This window comes from Montipora foliosa, chromosome 1 (genome assembly GCF_036669935.1).
Source record: "Montipora foliosa isolate CH-2021 chromosome 1, ASM3666993v2, whole genome shotgun sequence".
NCBI classification, from domain to species: Eukaryota; Metazoa; Cnidaria; class Anthozoa; order Scleractinia; family Acroporidae; genus Montipora; species Montipora foliosa.
In genome coordinates, this window is record NC_090869.1 from 66,495,069 (window position 1) to 66,510,068 (window position 15,000).

A 15,000-nucleotide genomic window follows, 5' to 3' on the forward strand; every position below is an offset into this window, starting at 1 on the left:
CAGGACTAAGATGTCTCCTTGACTCAGACAAAGGTAATCATAACATCTTGGGGGTTGGGGGAGGGGGCAATGCAACCCAGTGGTTAGATGCTTGCCTTGAGATTCAGGGATCCTGAGTTCAAGACTCGTTCTGACCTGGTTCAACTTCTTGGCTGCACTTGTGAATAGCCAACTGGTTTGCCTCTGGTTAGTTTGGATTCTTAACAGTAATGTTGTTCTTGTTGTTGTTCTGTTTTGTTGTTTCATTCATTATGTTTCAGTGGCCCTAAAGAGCTCCTAAGCCTAAAGGGAGGGGTACTTAAGGAATTTCTGGGTGGGGATGTGGTGCTGGGACCTTGGAACCCTTGGCCTATACCAGGTCCAGTTCAGCTGAATTTTTCTACCCTATACTAGGGTAAGCTCCCCAAATGAATGAAGGGGTAGTTTCTAAAGAAACTGTGGTGCTGCGTCGGTGGGGAAGTAGTATACAAAAATTTGGTTTATCAATGGAGTTGATAATGTAAATTGACCACCGTACAGAGATTCTAAAAGCTGACGTTTGGAGCGTTAGCCCTTCGTCAGAGCGAATCGAGGGATTATGGGTTACGTGTAGTTTTTATAGTAGAGTAGGAGCTACGCTATTGGTGGTAACATGGCAACGTGAAAAGTAGGAATATATTAGTTAAATGAAAAGCGTTTGTTAATACCGTGAGGATTAAGGGTGCCGATTTGAAAGATGAATTTTTGTTCCAGATTCTTGCGGCTTTCCGTCGTACCTAGATGTAGGGAAAGGCCGCAGATAGCCATATGTTTTTTGGAGTGGTTAGGCAGATTAAAATGGCGAGCGACTGGCTTAGATACATCCTTGTCATTCTTCTCAACATCGCGAAGGTGTTCGCGGAATCGGTCACCTAGTCGTCTACCTGTCTACCTTTGAGACAGGTAGACGACTAGGTGACCGATTCTACTATGATCAGTAGCACAATAGACACGTACAATTGTGTAACATATATCAAAAATGCAAAATTTCTACAAATTTCTCCAAAGTCATGATAACACTTTAATTTGCACAGTAAAACACACTAAGAGCCGAAATAATTATGTTTTGCTTGGTTTTAGCTTTGTAGACAACATTTTAAGTTATACCCATGATGCTTTGCGGCCTCTTAATTTTGTAAAATATCTAGTAATCTGTCCAAATTCATATTAACACTTCGTAATTATCACAGCAAAATCGCCATTAATAGGAAACAATCATATAATCCAAAGTTTTTTGCCAAGTCAGCAATCTTAGTTTTTACCCATAATACATTGCGCATCCTAAAACTAGTACATTTTACACACTTTAGGGTAACATATCAGCTTTTTTCTGTTTTTTTCGTAGTGGGCTTTGTTGATAGCCTTTTTTTTCCTTTTGTTCTTTTCTCCATCTTCTCATTGATTCTGCTTTATTCTCATGCTCCATTGTGTCCATTGAAAACCATCTGGCGTAACGAACGTGACCCAACCCGAAGGGACATTTGCATTTAAAACACGTGCTTTTCTTGAGGTTTTCACGGCTATTTTTGGAGTTGTTACGTAACAAACAGCTTCTGGAACCTTCTTGGGAGGTTACCAAGGGCACATGTTGATGTTTCATGGAAGGAATTGCCCGAAATCATGGCGAAATGGTCATGTTGTTTCGCTGTCTTTCTTGCGAGAAAATCCTACATGTAATAGGAGACTCATGGAGAAGCGTTTCACAAGGCTTAAGATTTAGAAAAACTCTTCTTGCGAGCTACCTACTTTATATTTTAACGTGGAAATGCTCATGAACGTTCGTTTTGAGATGAGATTCAAATGTGGCGGCAATCCGAAGGTTTTGGATCCATTGCGGGCATTTGGGAAGAGTTTGACTTTCGTTGATGCTTTTAATGGCATATCAAACCATGGAGCGTTTCACAAGGCTTGAGATTCAGACTTTTTCTTATTGCGTTGGAGCGAATGGTCCTAGATTGTTCATATTTTCAGGAAAGAGTCCCCAGAAAGTGAGAACGCCGTCTGCGGTGGTATTTTTATTTTTCACCTCGTTTTTGTAACTTGTCTGGGAACCTTAATTTTAACTGCAGAAGTTCAGAGCAGTATCGTGACGCCCTAACTACGAGGTACTTTTTTGGAATTTTAACCATACAGATTCTAGTTTTAGAAAAGTTGAGTTATTAGGTTGAAAGTATGTTTGGTCCTTGTAATTTTAAGATTTTTCCAAACGATAATGGGCGTTTTGGTCTAGATATATTTTTTATAGAACAACATTTCATCTGCGTAAATGTTACGCGTGACGGCCATATTTTTAATCAATTTTGTCAAACAAAAATTTCGCCAAAAATAAGAGTGCAGTGAATATTCACGAAACTTTGCATATTTATTGACAAACATGTTACCCTTATTTGTGTGAAATCTTACAAATGTACGGCTTATAATAAAGAAGATATTTGGGAAGGAGTTTGTGTCACTCTGATTGTACACATGTAATGTGCTACTGATCCTATAAAAACTCTACTATAAAAACTACACGTAACCCGTAATCCCTCGATTCGCTCTGATGAAGGGCTAACGCTCGAAATGTCAGCTTTTAGAATCTCTGTACGGTGGTCAATTTACATTATCAACTCCGTTGATAAACCAAATTTTTGTAAGCTCCCCAAATCCCTCCTATCCTTGAGTTACAATATCCAGTAGTGTTTTATGATAGCCATCTGTAAACATTGTTGAGCCTGAGTTGCATGAATTTAAACTTTGCCGATTTGATGTTTTTATATTTTTGAGAGGCAATTCCTGGTTTCCTTAGTCTAGATAAAATCTTGAACCAACTGGTCAGTTTTGTGAAAAATGATACCCTATTCTAGACCCAAAGGCTCTGATTTATATGCCCCATCCAAGAGTAAACTGCTTGAAAACCATACCCTTCATAGTGGCACATACCTATATAACCCATATATGGCAACATTCCCTCTTGGAGTGGTCAACATTATTCAATATTGTACAGCAACTTGGGAATAAAACTCACTCGTCTTTTCTTTACCTCTTTGTAACTGAGCAGCGAGCAGTCCTGTGGAAAACAGACAACAGATGCGTGATAGATATCCTTTGAAAATAATTGAAACATACCATGAAATATTAAGCAATAATAATTTATATTATTTACCGGTAACGAGTGATCAAATTGAAACATTGTGAATGGTAAAATGGTCTTGTTTATGGGGGAGTGGGCTTAGTAAACAACTGCAACTGGTCAGCAGGCAACCAGTTGGCTGTTTACAAAGTGTCACAGAGTTGAATTTGGGTTTGCCAAAGCCAAGTACAGCCAGTGGCCTAAAAGGGATTTGATCTGGTGCAAGGTCGTAAATATCGGACCTTTCCGTATGCCCTATAATTTTCTGATCAGTGCAAAATATTATTTTAACCATTGACTCCTGGGGGTTCCCCATTTACGAGTAACGTCGTCTGGCGTTAGAGAGTAAAATACTAAGTCTGGCTGGGTTAGGCGTCAAAGCATTAATGTTTTTGGTGAAGGCAAGGTGAATATTGGTGAACAAAAACCGAGATGAATTCAAGGTTTTTATTCACTGAGCCTGAGGTGACTAATATTGTTTTAGTATAATTACACACGTGATTATTCAATGAAAAATATGCATTTTCTTTAAAGCAATTATTTTCTTTGTCTGTCACCTTGACAAAATGACTTGTAGCCATTTTGGAAAAAAAAACGCTTATAGGTGATTATCGCATATCATATGCGTAGTGTTTGCGGCCAATATAACATGCACTCTGATCGGCTAAATGCAGCGAAGCACTAGGGCATTATTCTCCTGTAATGCCCACGGGCCGATTATGGATTATGCAAATTAAGGATCAAGGATATTTGAAAAATTATTGGCAACGACTACATTTGGCCATTGATTCTAGAGAATGTCGACAAAATTTCTCTTGTAAAATTTTTTCCACAACCATTTTTTTTCGAAAATAAACATATTTTGTCGTAAAAAAGGTTGCTGTTATTCATCATGGTGAAGGAACAACACACCGAAACAGCAAGGATTGAAATGCACCAATCACAGCTGCTGAAAACCAACCAATCACAGCAGAGCATCCTGCCTAAAAGGTGATGCGTAACCAGTTGACCTCATCGCCTGATGAAGACTAGCAGTATGCAGTCGAAACGTCGTGATCTACACCACAAGTGACCACATCATGAGACAATCGAGAATACTTTATTATTATTAAACATATTTTCTTGACGGAGTATGCGTTTAATAGTTCACTGACTTGTCCTGGGTGTAAAACAATGAATGAACAGGTAAGTGGGCACATACCAGATGTGAAGCTTGCACTAAGGTTTTTTTTTTTCCTCTTTAGAACCGTTTTGTTAGCGATACATGTAGAGTAAACAACTTAATAACCTCGACCCGTTCAGTCCTTACGGGAAAATTTCAAACCTTAGCCTAGCTGTATTGACCTTGCTATCGCTTGGTCAATATGACAAGACCTTAGTTTGAGATTTTCCTGTAACGACCTCACTCTTGGTTATTAAGTAGTTAATAATCACCTCAAGTGGAAACAATCAGCGTAGAGAATTTTCAATAGTCACCTATATAATTATACTAATATTACATATGGCAACACCACAAGCCATACTGATAATAAGTAAAATAAATTAATAAAGAAACATGTGTGAGACTGAGTGAGCCAATCAGAAATTTTGAAAGCAAATATCTGAGGTAAAAACTTTTAATAAAAATGGTTGTTGCATTTTCACTCTATTTCACTGCCTTGTTGTTTCAAATACCCTTTGTAATAATTTTCTCCTGAGAGGTTTGTGTACCTTGACTTATTCCATATGGCTTAAGGAACAATTTATCTTGGCTGATATTGATGGCAAAGGAAGGTTGAATGAAAAGGAAGTTTTGTCGGTGGTTAGGCAACTCAATGAACAAATTCCTGAAAGTGTTATCAAGCAGAGATTTAAGGTACCTTGGAAACAGTGATGTAATTGATTTATATTGAAATGAAGGACTTTATGCATCTGAAGTCAGGTGACGTTTCGTATTTCATTAAACAGCATCCACGATAAGCCTTGTAGTAATTTAAGAAATTGTTACAATTAAGTCATACTCTGGATAACATGAAGTTGGCTAGTGAGGCTGAGGCTGAAAACATAAAGAGAAAAACATTCCGCCTTAGGTCTCTTATCTCTATTATTTTAATTTTTATATTAATATGCAACTTGTAATGCTGTTGTCGCAGAAACAGTGTTATAATAATTGAAATGTGCCCATAAATAGCAAATTATACAGGCTGCATTGATATCCTTGAAATTGTTGCTACACACTATAATTTCCACTTAAAACCCAAAATCATTTATCCTGTTTAAAAATGAACTCTTGAGTGTTGAGGTTATTTTATAATACCAAATTTCTTTGAGTGACTTAATCTTTGGTCATTTTTTCCTAGGAAGCAGTTGTTGTTGGTTCAGATTCACAAAAAAATAGTTTAGCAAGAGATGAATTTCTTTCATTTTACAAGGAACTCACCACTAGACCTGAGGTCTACTTTCTTCTAGCAAGGTTGGAATATACCATAATGATATATCATTTTGTTTATCAAAGAAATTGTGCTGTGTTATGTACTTTAGACCCCTCCCCCATCCTTGTATATGCCAATGTGGAACTCTACGGTGCAACCCATGTTTTTGGCGGGAACATCTTTGATATTGGACATCCATGTTATCGTTAATTATTATTGACACCTGTCAAAACAAGGTATCTGCCAACCAGTATCACACGATCATATCCGAGCTTAAAGCTCATCGAGGTCAGCTGTCTTTTTAAAAATTTTTTATTTAAGTTGACCGCTGACCAGGTTGTGGTTTTTGATTGGATCTCAGGCTCAAGCCGAGGTTAACTTATTGTAAAAATAAATAGCACAGGAGCTCCCCTTTTAGGCTTGGCTAAATCTATATATTAATGAGTTTTTGAAGTGTGTGGTTGGGTCTTAAACAGTGGTACAGAACATTTTAGGTTGTCTAGTTTATCTACATAAACCAACTTTATTCGTGTCATGTTGGTGTTTGATGGTTGGTGCCTTTAATTTGGCAAGAAAGGTATAAATTGCTGCAGAGAAGTAATTTCTGATTGAGTTGTCAGTGAATGTTCTTTGTGACCTTGCAGATGAATAGCTGTGAAGTGTAACTTGACATGCAATATTTGAAATTGTAAAATTGAAGCTATTTTAGTAATCTGTGGATTTCATTCCACTTCACCCTTCTTAAATGCCTCTGTCATTTTTCGGAACTCACATCTTTCTTATGAAGTGATACAAAAGTATAAAAGTATTATGCAATTTAAAAGTACATGTATTACATTGTACAATGGGTTATTCCAGAAAAAATCCACACCCCCCCGACAGATGGGGTCGTTTTTTAACCCCCCCTCTCACCTGGATTTCCTGAAGCCCAAGACCCCCCCCCCTCCTGTCTGGATTTCCAAGACAAATGACCCCCCTCCTGCCTGGATTTCCGGGAAAAAAATATTAGGCTTAAATTTAGTTTATTTTTAACAGAAAATAAGCACAATCACATATAGAAGATGTTCTTTTTTAATTTCTAAAGCTTTGGCTAAATTATATAAAAATTCTGTTTTGTGGAACTAAGAAAAGAAAGGGGCGAAAATTCTAAAACGCGAAAGAGTGTTTATACATTGTTAGCTCATAAAAATCAATTGCCCTTGTTCTTTCTTTGCGCTAAATATGGTCCAAAAGTAAATACAATTAGTAGAGGACATGACAAACGAGTTCAATAGTCATTCCTTTTGGAGACATAACGTCAGTCTCGTCCACTCAAGATCGAGAACTTTTAAATCAAACATGATCAAAATCTTTTGAAAAACGAGTCTAAACTTGTTTATTGTTCAAATTCTTTTATATCTTAAAGACTGGATAATTTGAGTCACATATCCTACGTTCAAGAGCCTGTAGTTCTAATCTGCAGAGGAAGGAAAGTTCAAACTCGTGTAAACCTTGTTACAAAGACGCTAGAATTTGACGTTCCTCCTTTTATCACTAAGAGGGGAATCCGGCTGAAGTTTAAAAAAACTGAGAAGCAGGCAGACTAGGCTGATAATAGTAGACCTAGATGAAAAACTAAAACAAACCCTAAAGAATACAAAGTGCGAAGGTGTGAAAGTAAATCAATTGTTTACTTTCTTTACTAGTATCATTACACGAAACAACGGTGGCGCGCTGGGTCCTGGAACGAGTAAAAATGTGTCAGGCGTTTCAAACTCTTCTTTGCAATATTGTTGCAACAGCTCTTTCTTTAGTATCTTGTTCGCATTTTCTGCTATAAAAGGACTTGCGAAGGAACTTAGATTATCATTTATGTCGGGTGAGAAATATGTGAACAAAATATTTCTACAATTTTCAGGGTCTGAGAACGCTAAACTGTCGCCGAACTAAACGTTCGAATCGCGTGAACTATTGGCTCAGATGACCCCTGGGGAAGACTTTTTCGAGTTCAACCCCCCCTCCCGCCTGGATTTCCAGGGTCCTTGACCTCCCCTCCTGCGAGAATTTCCAGAATCCCATCCGTCGGGGGGGTGTGGATTTTTTCTGGAACAACCCAATAAAGTATTAAAAGCTTGAAAACTGCATCAGCTATAAAGTGCTCAATAGTTGTTAAACTAGAGCTACATGTATGATAATATTATAATGGTTTAGGAGTAGATTATTTGTTCAAAGACATCAATCGCTACTCAGAGTTTCATGCTTTCTGCGAAGCAATCATTGTATGTATCCATACATGTATCCAGCCCCAATAGAGCGACTCAAGTTTGATCATAGTTTCATAGGATATGGTTGCAGACAGGATTGGAAAAAATCAATTAATGTTATTTTTTGTCTCTTTTTAAGGTACACAAGCAATAGTGATTATTTAACCACAGATGATCTCTTGCTGTTTTTAGAAGCAGAGCAAGGGGTAGGACAATCATATTAATGTTAACAAGTTGGATGCTTGAGGAAAATGTTTGTTTTTATTGCTGCGAGGGAGATCTTTCTTATTTTAATGTTAATGTATGATTTTATATGTCTGACATCATTGTGTCATCACAATCTTTTACTATATCTTAGGGGAGATTCCTGACCTTTTCGCCCTTAAGGGTTTTCCGTGGTCAGGTACAAAAGTTGGACCGGATCAACTCAGATCAACTCAGCTCGCTCACCTTGGATTGAGCGAAAAACTGTTTTGTAACTATTTGACATTTGTGGCGATTTCACCAAGGTTAGCTTAAAGATTAGGGCTAGGGTGATTTCTCAAGGCCTTATCACCTTTTTTTACGTCGATCGGAGGTGAGCGATCTGAGTTAATCTGTTCCGACTTTTGTACCGGCGTGTTTTCCGTTGACGAGTTATCATCTGGAGTAAATTCTGTAACTCATAATTGGGTTCTTAGGTGGGAAAGGGTTCTTTATGGTTAAAGCAGATACAGATGTCCAGAAATGCAATATTTATTATTTAGATGCACACAGATTTCAATAAGCGCCACAGTGTCCCCTAACCTAACCTTAATTAGGCCTAAAGAAAAGTTTTTAGGCCTAAGGTTAGCCATTATTATGTAAAAGAAACCTGTGGTAACGCCACAAAGTGACCCCAAATGCTGCTCATCAAAGTAAGGCTAAACTGCTGCATAAACCCTGACCTATAACACTAACCTTTGTCCTTATCAAATTGTTAGAAATAGCTAGGAAACGCTAGAGTTAAAGGCAACAACAACAACAACAAACTTTATTTAACAAGGAGAAAACCAAAAAATTAGTTTGAAGCTCGCAGGTAGCAAATGCTAATCGAGCAGGGCTTAAGAAAAGCTGCATGAGTATGAATTCTAAAACACCTAGATACACTCTATAGTGTAAAAGGACACTTTGTGTTGGATATCAAATGTTGGGCTTGTATTATTACTTAAAGTTCTGGACATAATTGGGTTTAGAACCAACAACATTCACAAAGAGGACGGCACTTTGTGGCCAAAGGCAACAGAATCCAACCTCATAGGGAACCCTGAGTTCTATTGTATTTCACCTTGCAGCTTTGAGCTACACCAGTTGAAATTGAGAGTTTTCTCACTTTTTTTACTTTTTTAGCTCTCTAGAGTGGGAAAAGAGTACTGTCTAGAAATAATCGATAGATGTGAACCCACAGAAGAGGGTAGAGATTTAAAATGTTTAGGAATAGATGGTAAGTATAAGAATGTTCACTTAGTTTTCCATCCATTTGTGGTAGGTAAAATTAGTACCACTATTTGTATAGATTTAGTCAACCCTAAAAGCGGAACTCTCGAGTTATTTATTCTTACAATAACTTAACCTGGCTTGAGCCTGCAATCCAATCGAAACCCAGTCCCTGGTAAGCAGCCAACTTCAAAAAAGCAGCTGACCTTGAGGACCTCTAAACTTGAGTCCTTTCAGTATGGTCATGTGATACTAGTCACACTGGCATATATGGAGGGTTGGACATGCAGTCGTACGGTGACCAAAACCAAATTTTCTCGCACAGATGGGTTACCATATTTTTCTTACCCATGGTGCTCTGCGCGCATGCCTTCACCCTTCATGCCCACGCCTACCGTAAGTCAAGGTAGAAGCTAAAGAAAAGGGAGCCTTAGGGTTGCCTTCGACTTCAGTGGGTCAGCCTTTTTCTTTTCTTGCCTTGTCTTGTCTTATGAATCATTATTATTATAAACAATATCACTTTTAGGTACATGTATAAATGAGAGAGACCCCAGCATTTTATCGTAGTTCTAATTCACACTTTTCTTTTTTGTGCCTACAGGATTTACTTTGTATTTATTAGAAGATGATTGTCATATCTTTGACAGTGAACACAAAACAGTCTGTCATGACATGACACATCCTCTTTCTCATTACTTCATTGCATCTTCACACAACACGTGAGTATTTATTTATTTATTTTATTTTATTTATTTAATCTTTATTTAAACACGGTACAATTCATCAGCAATATAAAACCGTATGTACAATTAAAAATTTAAAACCAAATATAGATAAAACTGTGTAAACTACATTAACTATCTTACTCAATATCAAAAAATAAAAGCTGCTTTCCATGAATGCCGTGTTTAGAATGACGGCCTAGATAATCTCTTTAATCAGTCAGTCTGCTTTCCTTAGTTCTAATGGCAAACTGTTCCACAAAACTGCGCCACTATAGCTAAAGCTGTTTTTGTAGTAGTTTGTGCGCGGTTGCGGAACATTTACCTTATTCACAGAGTCTCTCAAACAATAACCAGAGTCACGATGGACAATATATAGTCTTCTTGCAGTTATTACAGTGGTCTCCCCAGGATTTTGTCTTAGGGGAGTTCCAGGGCCCCCTTTCCTGTTGTTAGACAAAGTGAAATGTATTAAGTCTCACTCCCAGGGGTCCATGGGTTAATTTAATTTTTTAAAGAAAAATCTAGATAATTTTAGCATAGTTTTGAGCATTCATTTGAGCATTCACCCATAAGATGAAATACTGGATGGCAATACTGGTTGATTTCTACAGTTATCTGGTCAGATCAGTGAGATAAATCACCAGTCAACTGAGTGGGGGATCAAAAGCTGAAATTTAGTTGCCAGACCAACACTTGGGCCTACAATAAATTATTATTACTGCGATTTTCATTATTCTGTGGAATCTAATAACCTTCAAGCGCCAAACTGCGTTTTGGCTTCCATCGATCAAATTTTTGGACATAGCTGGGAAGAACGATTCCGCGTCGGGAAAGTGAATTGGAGTTTTTGTTTATTTCACAGTTCGAACACCATTATGATATTGTTTTTAGAAATTGTTTTGTAAGAAGATACGTACAGATTCCATTGCTTTCCATCCGTGTTTAGTTAAAATGTACGAATGTACCAAGGGAACCAAAGATGCTGATTAGTGGTTTATGTCATGCATCAACTGATGTTGTCATCTGTGGTTGACATTGGTAGTTTGAATAATGGAAGCCAAAACGCAGTTTGGCTGTTGGTGCTTGAAGATGAATTCCGCAGAATTCTGAAAATCGCAGTAATGAGGAAATAATGTTGGTTTGACAGTTACAAAAAAGTAATGGTCAGACTTTCTGTATTTGCAGATAGGACAATGAAAAGTTGTCCCCTGTCTCACATCGATCATTTCAGTGATCATAAAACTCTGACAAATAACCGAATTCTCAGAGATATTTTAAATAGAGATTTAATGTCACATTTTACAGCACACAGCTAACAGCGGACTGACTTATGCATAATTCCAAAAATCAAGGAAACTGTTGTTTATGTTAGTTTATTTCGTGTTAAAAAAAGAAAAAAATCATGTCATTCTTTTGATCAATAGCAGCCTCCGTTCACTGTTTTAAGTGAATAAGGTGCTAAAATTCTTTTTTACCTGTGTCAACTTACCTCTAAATTCAAGGGCACATTTTCAAGTCAATTCATTGATAATTTAAAGTGCTGAAATGATTCTTTGGCTTGCCAACTTATTGAATTGTAAACTGATGGAACTACAGACTTGAGTGACAGATTGACTGTATTGATTGACCAGTCTTAATGATTTCTTTGCAGATACTTAAAAGAAAATCAACTCAGTGGTTCTTCCAGCGTGGAAGCTTATGTAGATGCACTTAAAAAAGGCTGCAAATGTGTAGAATGTAAGTACAATACAGTAAAATGTTAGTTATGATATTATCACCTTCACTTTCAGCTGTGGTGAGTGCTATCCCCATTAAAACTTTATATTTGTTCACTCAACATCTTTATTACAGCAAACAGACAGACTGTGACAATTTTTGAAAAACTCAGTTTTTAAGTGTGGGAAATCGTGGAATATGTAGGTGGTCTATACATGTTGGGCTGAACAAACTAAATGAATTGTGTTTTGATGAGTAGGTGTAAATACTTTCAAGTTACCGGTAAAGAAAATTTCTCCAAGAAAGCAAGACGTTCGATTTTTATGTAAATTTTTACGCAATTCAGTCTGGTGACTTGACGAGCTGTGCACACTATTTTGCTGTGGCCTTGCTAAGCCATTTTCATCTTTTCTTCTAAAAAAATTAAATTACATCAAAAACATGGAAAACTCCCAGATGCCAAACAATGCAGTAACCTACGTATAGCTGTACCCTTCCCTGAAAGAAAGAATTGACTAAGGTAAGTGACCTATGAGAAACCATTATCCATTTTCTTGCTAAAGGAGTGACGTCACGGAACACGATTTGGGTTCCCCCTTCCCGTTTTCCTTTCGGGGGAAGGGTAAGCTAACACGTAGGATCTGCTAACAATGCAGATGACATTCTGAGCAAAGTCGTTATGAAATCCTTGTGAAAGTTCTCTCTGAAGGGGAAAGTTCTATATAGCAACAATATGATTTTATATTTATCAATGAAGCTCACTGAAAAGTTTAAGTAAATCGTACAAAATCTGAAATCGTTTCCTGCAATAAATCATTGATGGTCATGTTTTCTTTCAGTGGATTGCTGGGATGGTAGTGGAGATGAACCTGTCATATATCATGGACACACTCTTACGTCTAAAATTCTCTTTCGTGATGTTTTGGAAGCTATAGAAGTACATGCATTTGATAAATCACCGTGAGTCGCCTTATGAACTGCTTGACTTTCTGTCTAGGGAGTTTAAGAAACGACGACGGGTACAGCAACGACAACGCCAAAAAGCAGTAATATTATCGTAAAATGATCGTGCTGCACGTGCGGCACGCATTTTTAGATGTTTCTCTCCCGTACTCGTCAAAACTACTACGTGAAATGACCAAATTTAAGGTTTTGACGACAACGTGGACAAACTACCGTGAATCTTTCAGTCTCACTCTTTACTTCAAATCCGTCTGTACCCATCCAGTTTTAGGACACTTCGCTCATATTGAGTAATATAAACAAGATGGAATAATCATGACATACTTAAAACAGCTCAAACTTATATTTTGAAGTGACGTTTTCGTCTCCGACTAGCCGTCGTGGTTTCTTAAACTCCCTACTGTATAATCTGGTATTGAACCAACATTCCATCACTCTGTATTAGAAACTCAGGTGTACGTGTGATTCTAGCCTTACTTGAGACACTTTGCTGTGGAGTGAATTTTACTTTCATTTCTTTTGTTTAGAAAATGTGCGTATCTTGTTTGAAACAGGTGAAAAAATTCTGACCTCTTTGGATGTCTTCTGGGTTCAGTTTATTTCATTTGTCGTGGGCCTGATTGTTCAAAAGCCATTTACGCTAATCCAGATTAAAATTTAGCGAAGGAATTTATTTCTCTACTCCCAAATGTTGTTCAACGCCGATACAGTAAACACCCGCTTATAAGAACAAGTCGACAAATTCACCCTGATAAATAAAACATGTTCTTAATACAAAGGGAAGGGAATTAGAATAAGGAAACAGTACAGTACAGTACAGTAACTCATATCAACGTACTATGGTGTTCAGGACCATTACAAACTCTAAAATATATTACAAAAGAGTATTGTATGTTAATTAAACCTCTAGTAATGTATGATTTGAAGTATTTCTGAAACCAATTTTAACGACACATTTTAAGAACACTTTCAGGCTGATTTCTCACTAAGCACCCCCTAAGCAAGAACACGATCAGCCTGAAACCTGAAATCAGTGTTCTTGGACTTAAATGCGGGCGTTTACGGTATTCGGCAAAGTTTTACATCAGGAGGAAGTCAATCTTGAAAAACTAAAATGAGCAAAAGAAACGCTCACCCAAAAGTTGAAAAAAAGAGAACTAAAGTTTATGCAAATCCTGGATTAAGTTAATTAATCAACTTTCGAACAACCATTCCGCTGGAAATGTCAGCTCAGAGTCAGAAATCGTTTTCATTTGACCAAAACATTCGCCTCTCAGATGCAGCACCGCAGTTTCTTCAGAAGCGAACCTCTTCATTCATACATCTTATTTTAGTTCATTGCTTTATATCTTTGAAATGAATTAAATATCTTTCAGGTATCCACTCATATTATCCATAGAAAACCATTGTAGTGTTAAACAACAGCAAGTCATGGCGAAATATCTCAGGGAAATTTTTCAAGGTGAGCTCTTTTAAGCAACCGCTGAACTGCTTTTAGAGCGGTTTTTAAATCAGTGTCGTAAAACCAAAACCAAAGTAATTACTTTGGCCAATCAAAAAGGACGGAGACATCCAGCAAACTAATCAAAACTCGAAGTAATTACACGTGGCTGACACAAAGTGCGGGAAAATGTGCACGCTCGAACCACGATTGGTTTTGGTTTCACTTCTGATTGGTTGAAAAAGTGGCGCGAGAACTGTGAACCAATCACTGAGTGAAGTAATGCAAAACCAAAGTAATTCGCTAATTACTTTCGACACTCAATGAAAACCGCTCTATTGAAGTTAGAACTGATTACCGGTAAGACTTGAGTGTGGGAGAGATAGCAGTCCAGGTTTTATGAAATATTTAAAAACAACTTATTTGAAGTTCCTCATTTACACTGGCACAAAATGCGACTTGGCTCTTTTCAATCTTTATACTGCGCACTGTGCCTGTCATTCTTTTCAATGACATTGCCTGGTTCAAGTTACATGTGTAAATGCAGATTTCATATAAGCCTTTAGAATTCTTAACCCTACAGCAACAGTTTGGGTTTATCTCCCCACGGTACCCAGTGCTGGAAATAACACTCGGCCATCGGACATTGTCCGACCAAATTTTGAAAATGTCCGGCCAATTTCACATTATGATCGGACACGATGACCGAACATCTCACCAGCAAATCTTGAGTTCTCTTCTTCAAGGTGTTGTCAGTCAATAAATTATGTCCGGTCCAATTTGTCAAATGTCCGACCAAAAGGAAGATTTGAAAGGACATATGTCCTGTGAATAAAGAAAAATTATTTCCAGCACTGGGTACCCCTCTTGTGCGTTTCTCTGTGAACTTGGTTCAGTTCCAGGGTTTAGTATAGAA

General features: G+C 37.5%; 1 protein-coding gene across 1 annotated transcript in view; it reads left to right on the top strand.

Moving 5' to 3' along the window:
* LOC138005830 (inactive phospholipase C-like protein 1) overlaps positions 1–15,000 on the top strand; it is a 47,095-nt gene that overhangs the window by 6,154 nt on the left and 25,941 nt on the right. Inside the window, exons 3-12 of the mRNA XM_068852007.1 lie at positions 1–33; positions 3,059–3,098; positions 4,856–4,985; positions 5,470–5,582; positions 7,924–7,990; positions 9,153–9,246; positions 9,841–9,958; positions 11,616–11,701; positions 12,520–12,640; positions 14,020–14,105. The exon at positions 1–33 is cut by the window's left edge and continues 171 nt beyond it. Of these exons, the coding sequence (XP_068708108.1) occupies positions 1–33; positions 3,059–3,098; positions 4,856–4,985; positions 5,470–5,582; positions 7,924–7,990; positions 9,153–9,246; positions 9,841–9,958; positions 11,616–11,701; positions 12,520–12,640; positions 14,020–14,105 (888 nt within the window). The remainder of the gene's footprint in view (positions 34–3,058; positions 3,099–4,855; positions 4,986–5,469; positions 5,583–7,923; positions 7,991–9,152; positions 9,247–9,840; positions 9,959–11,615; positions 11,702–12,519; positions 12,641–14,019; positions 14,106–15,000) is intronic.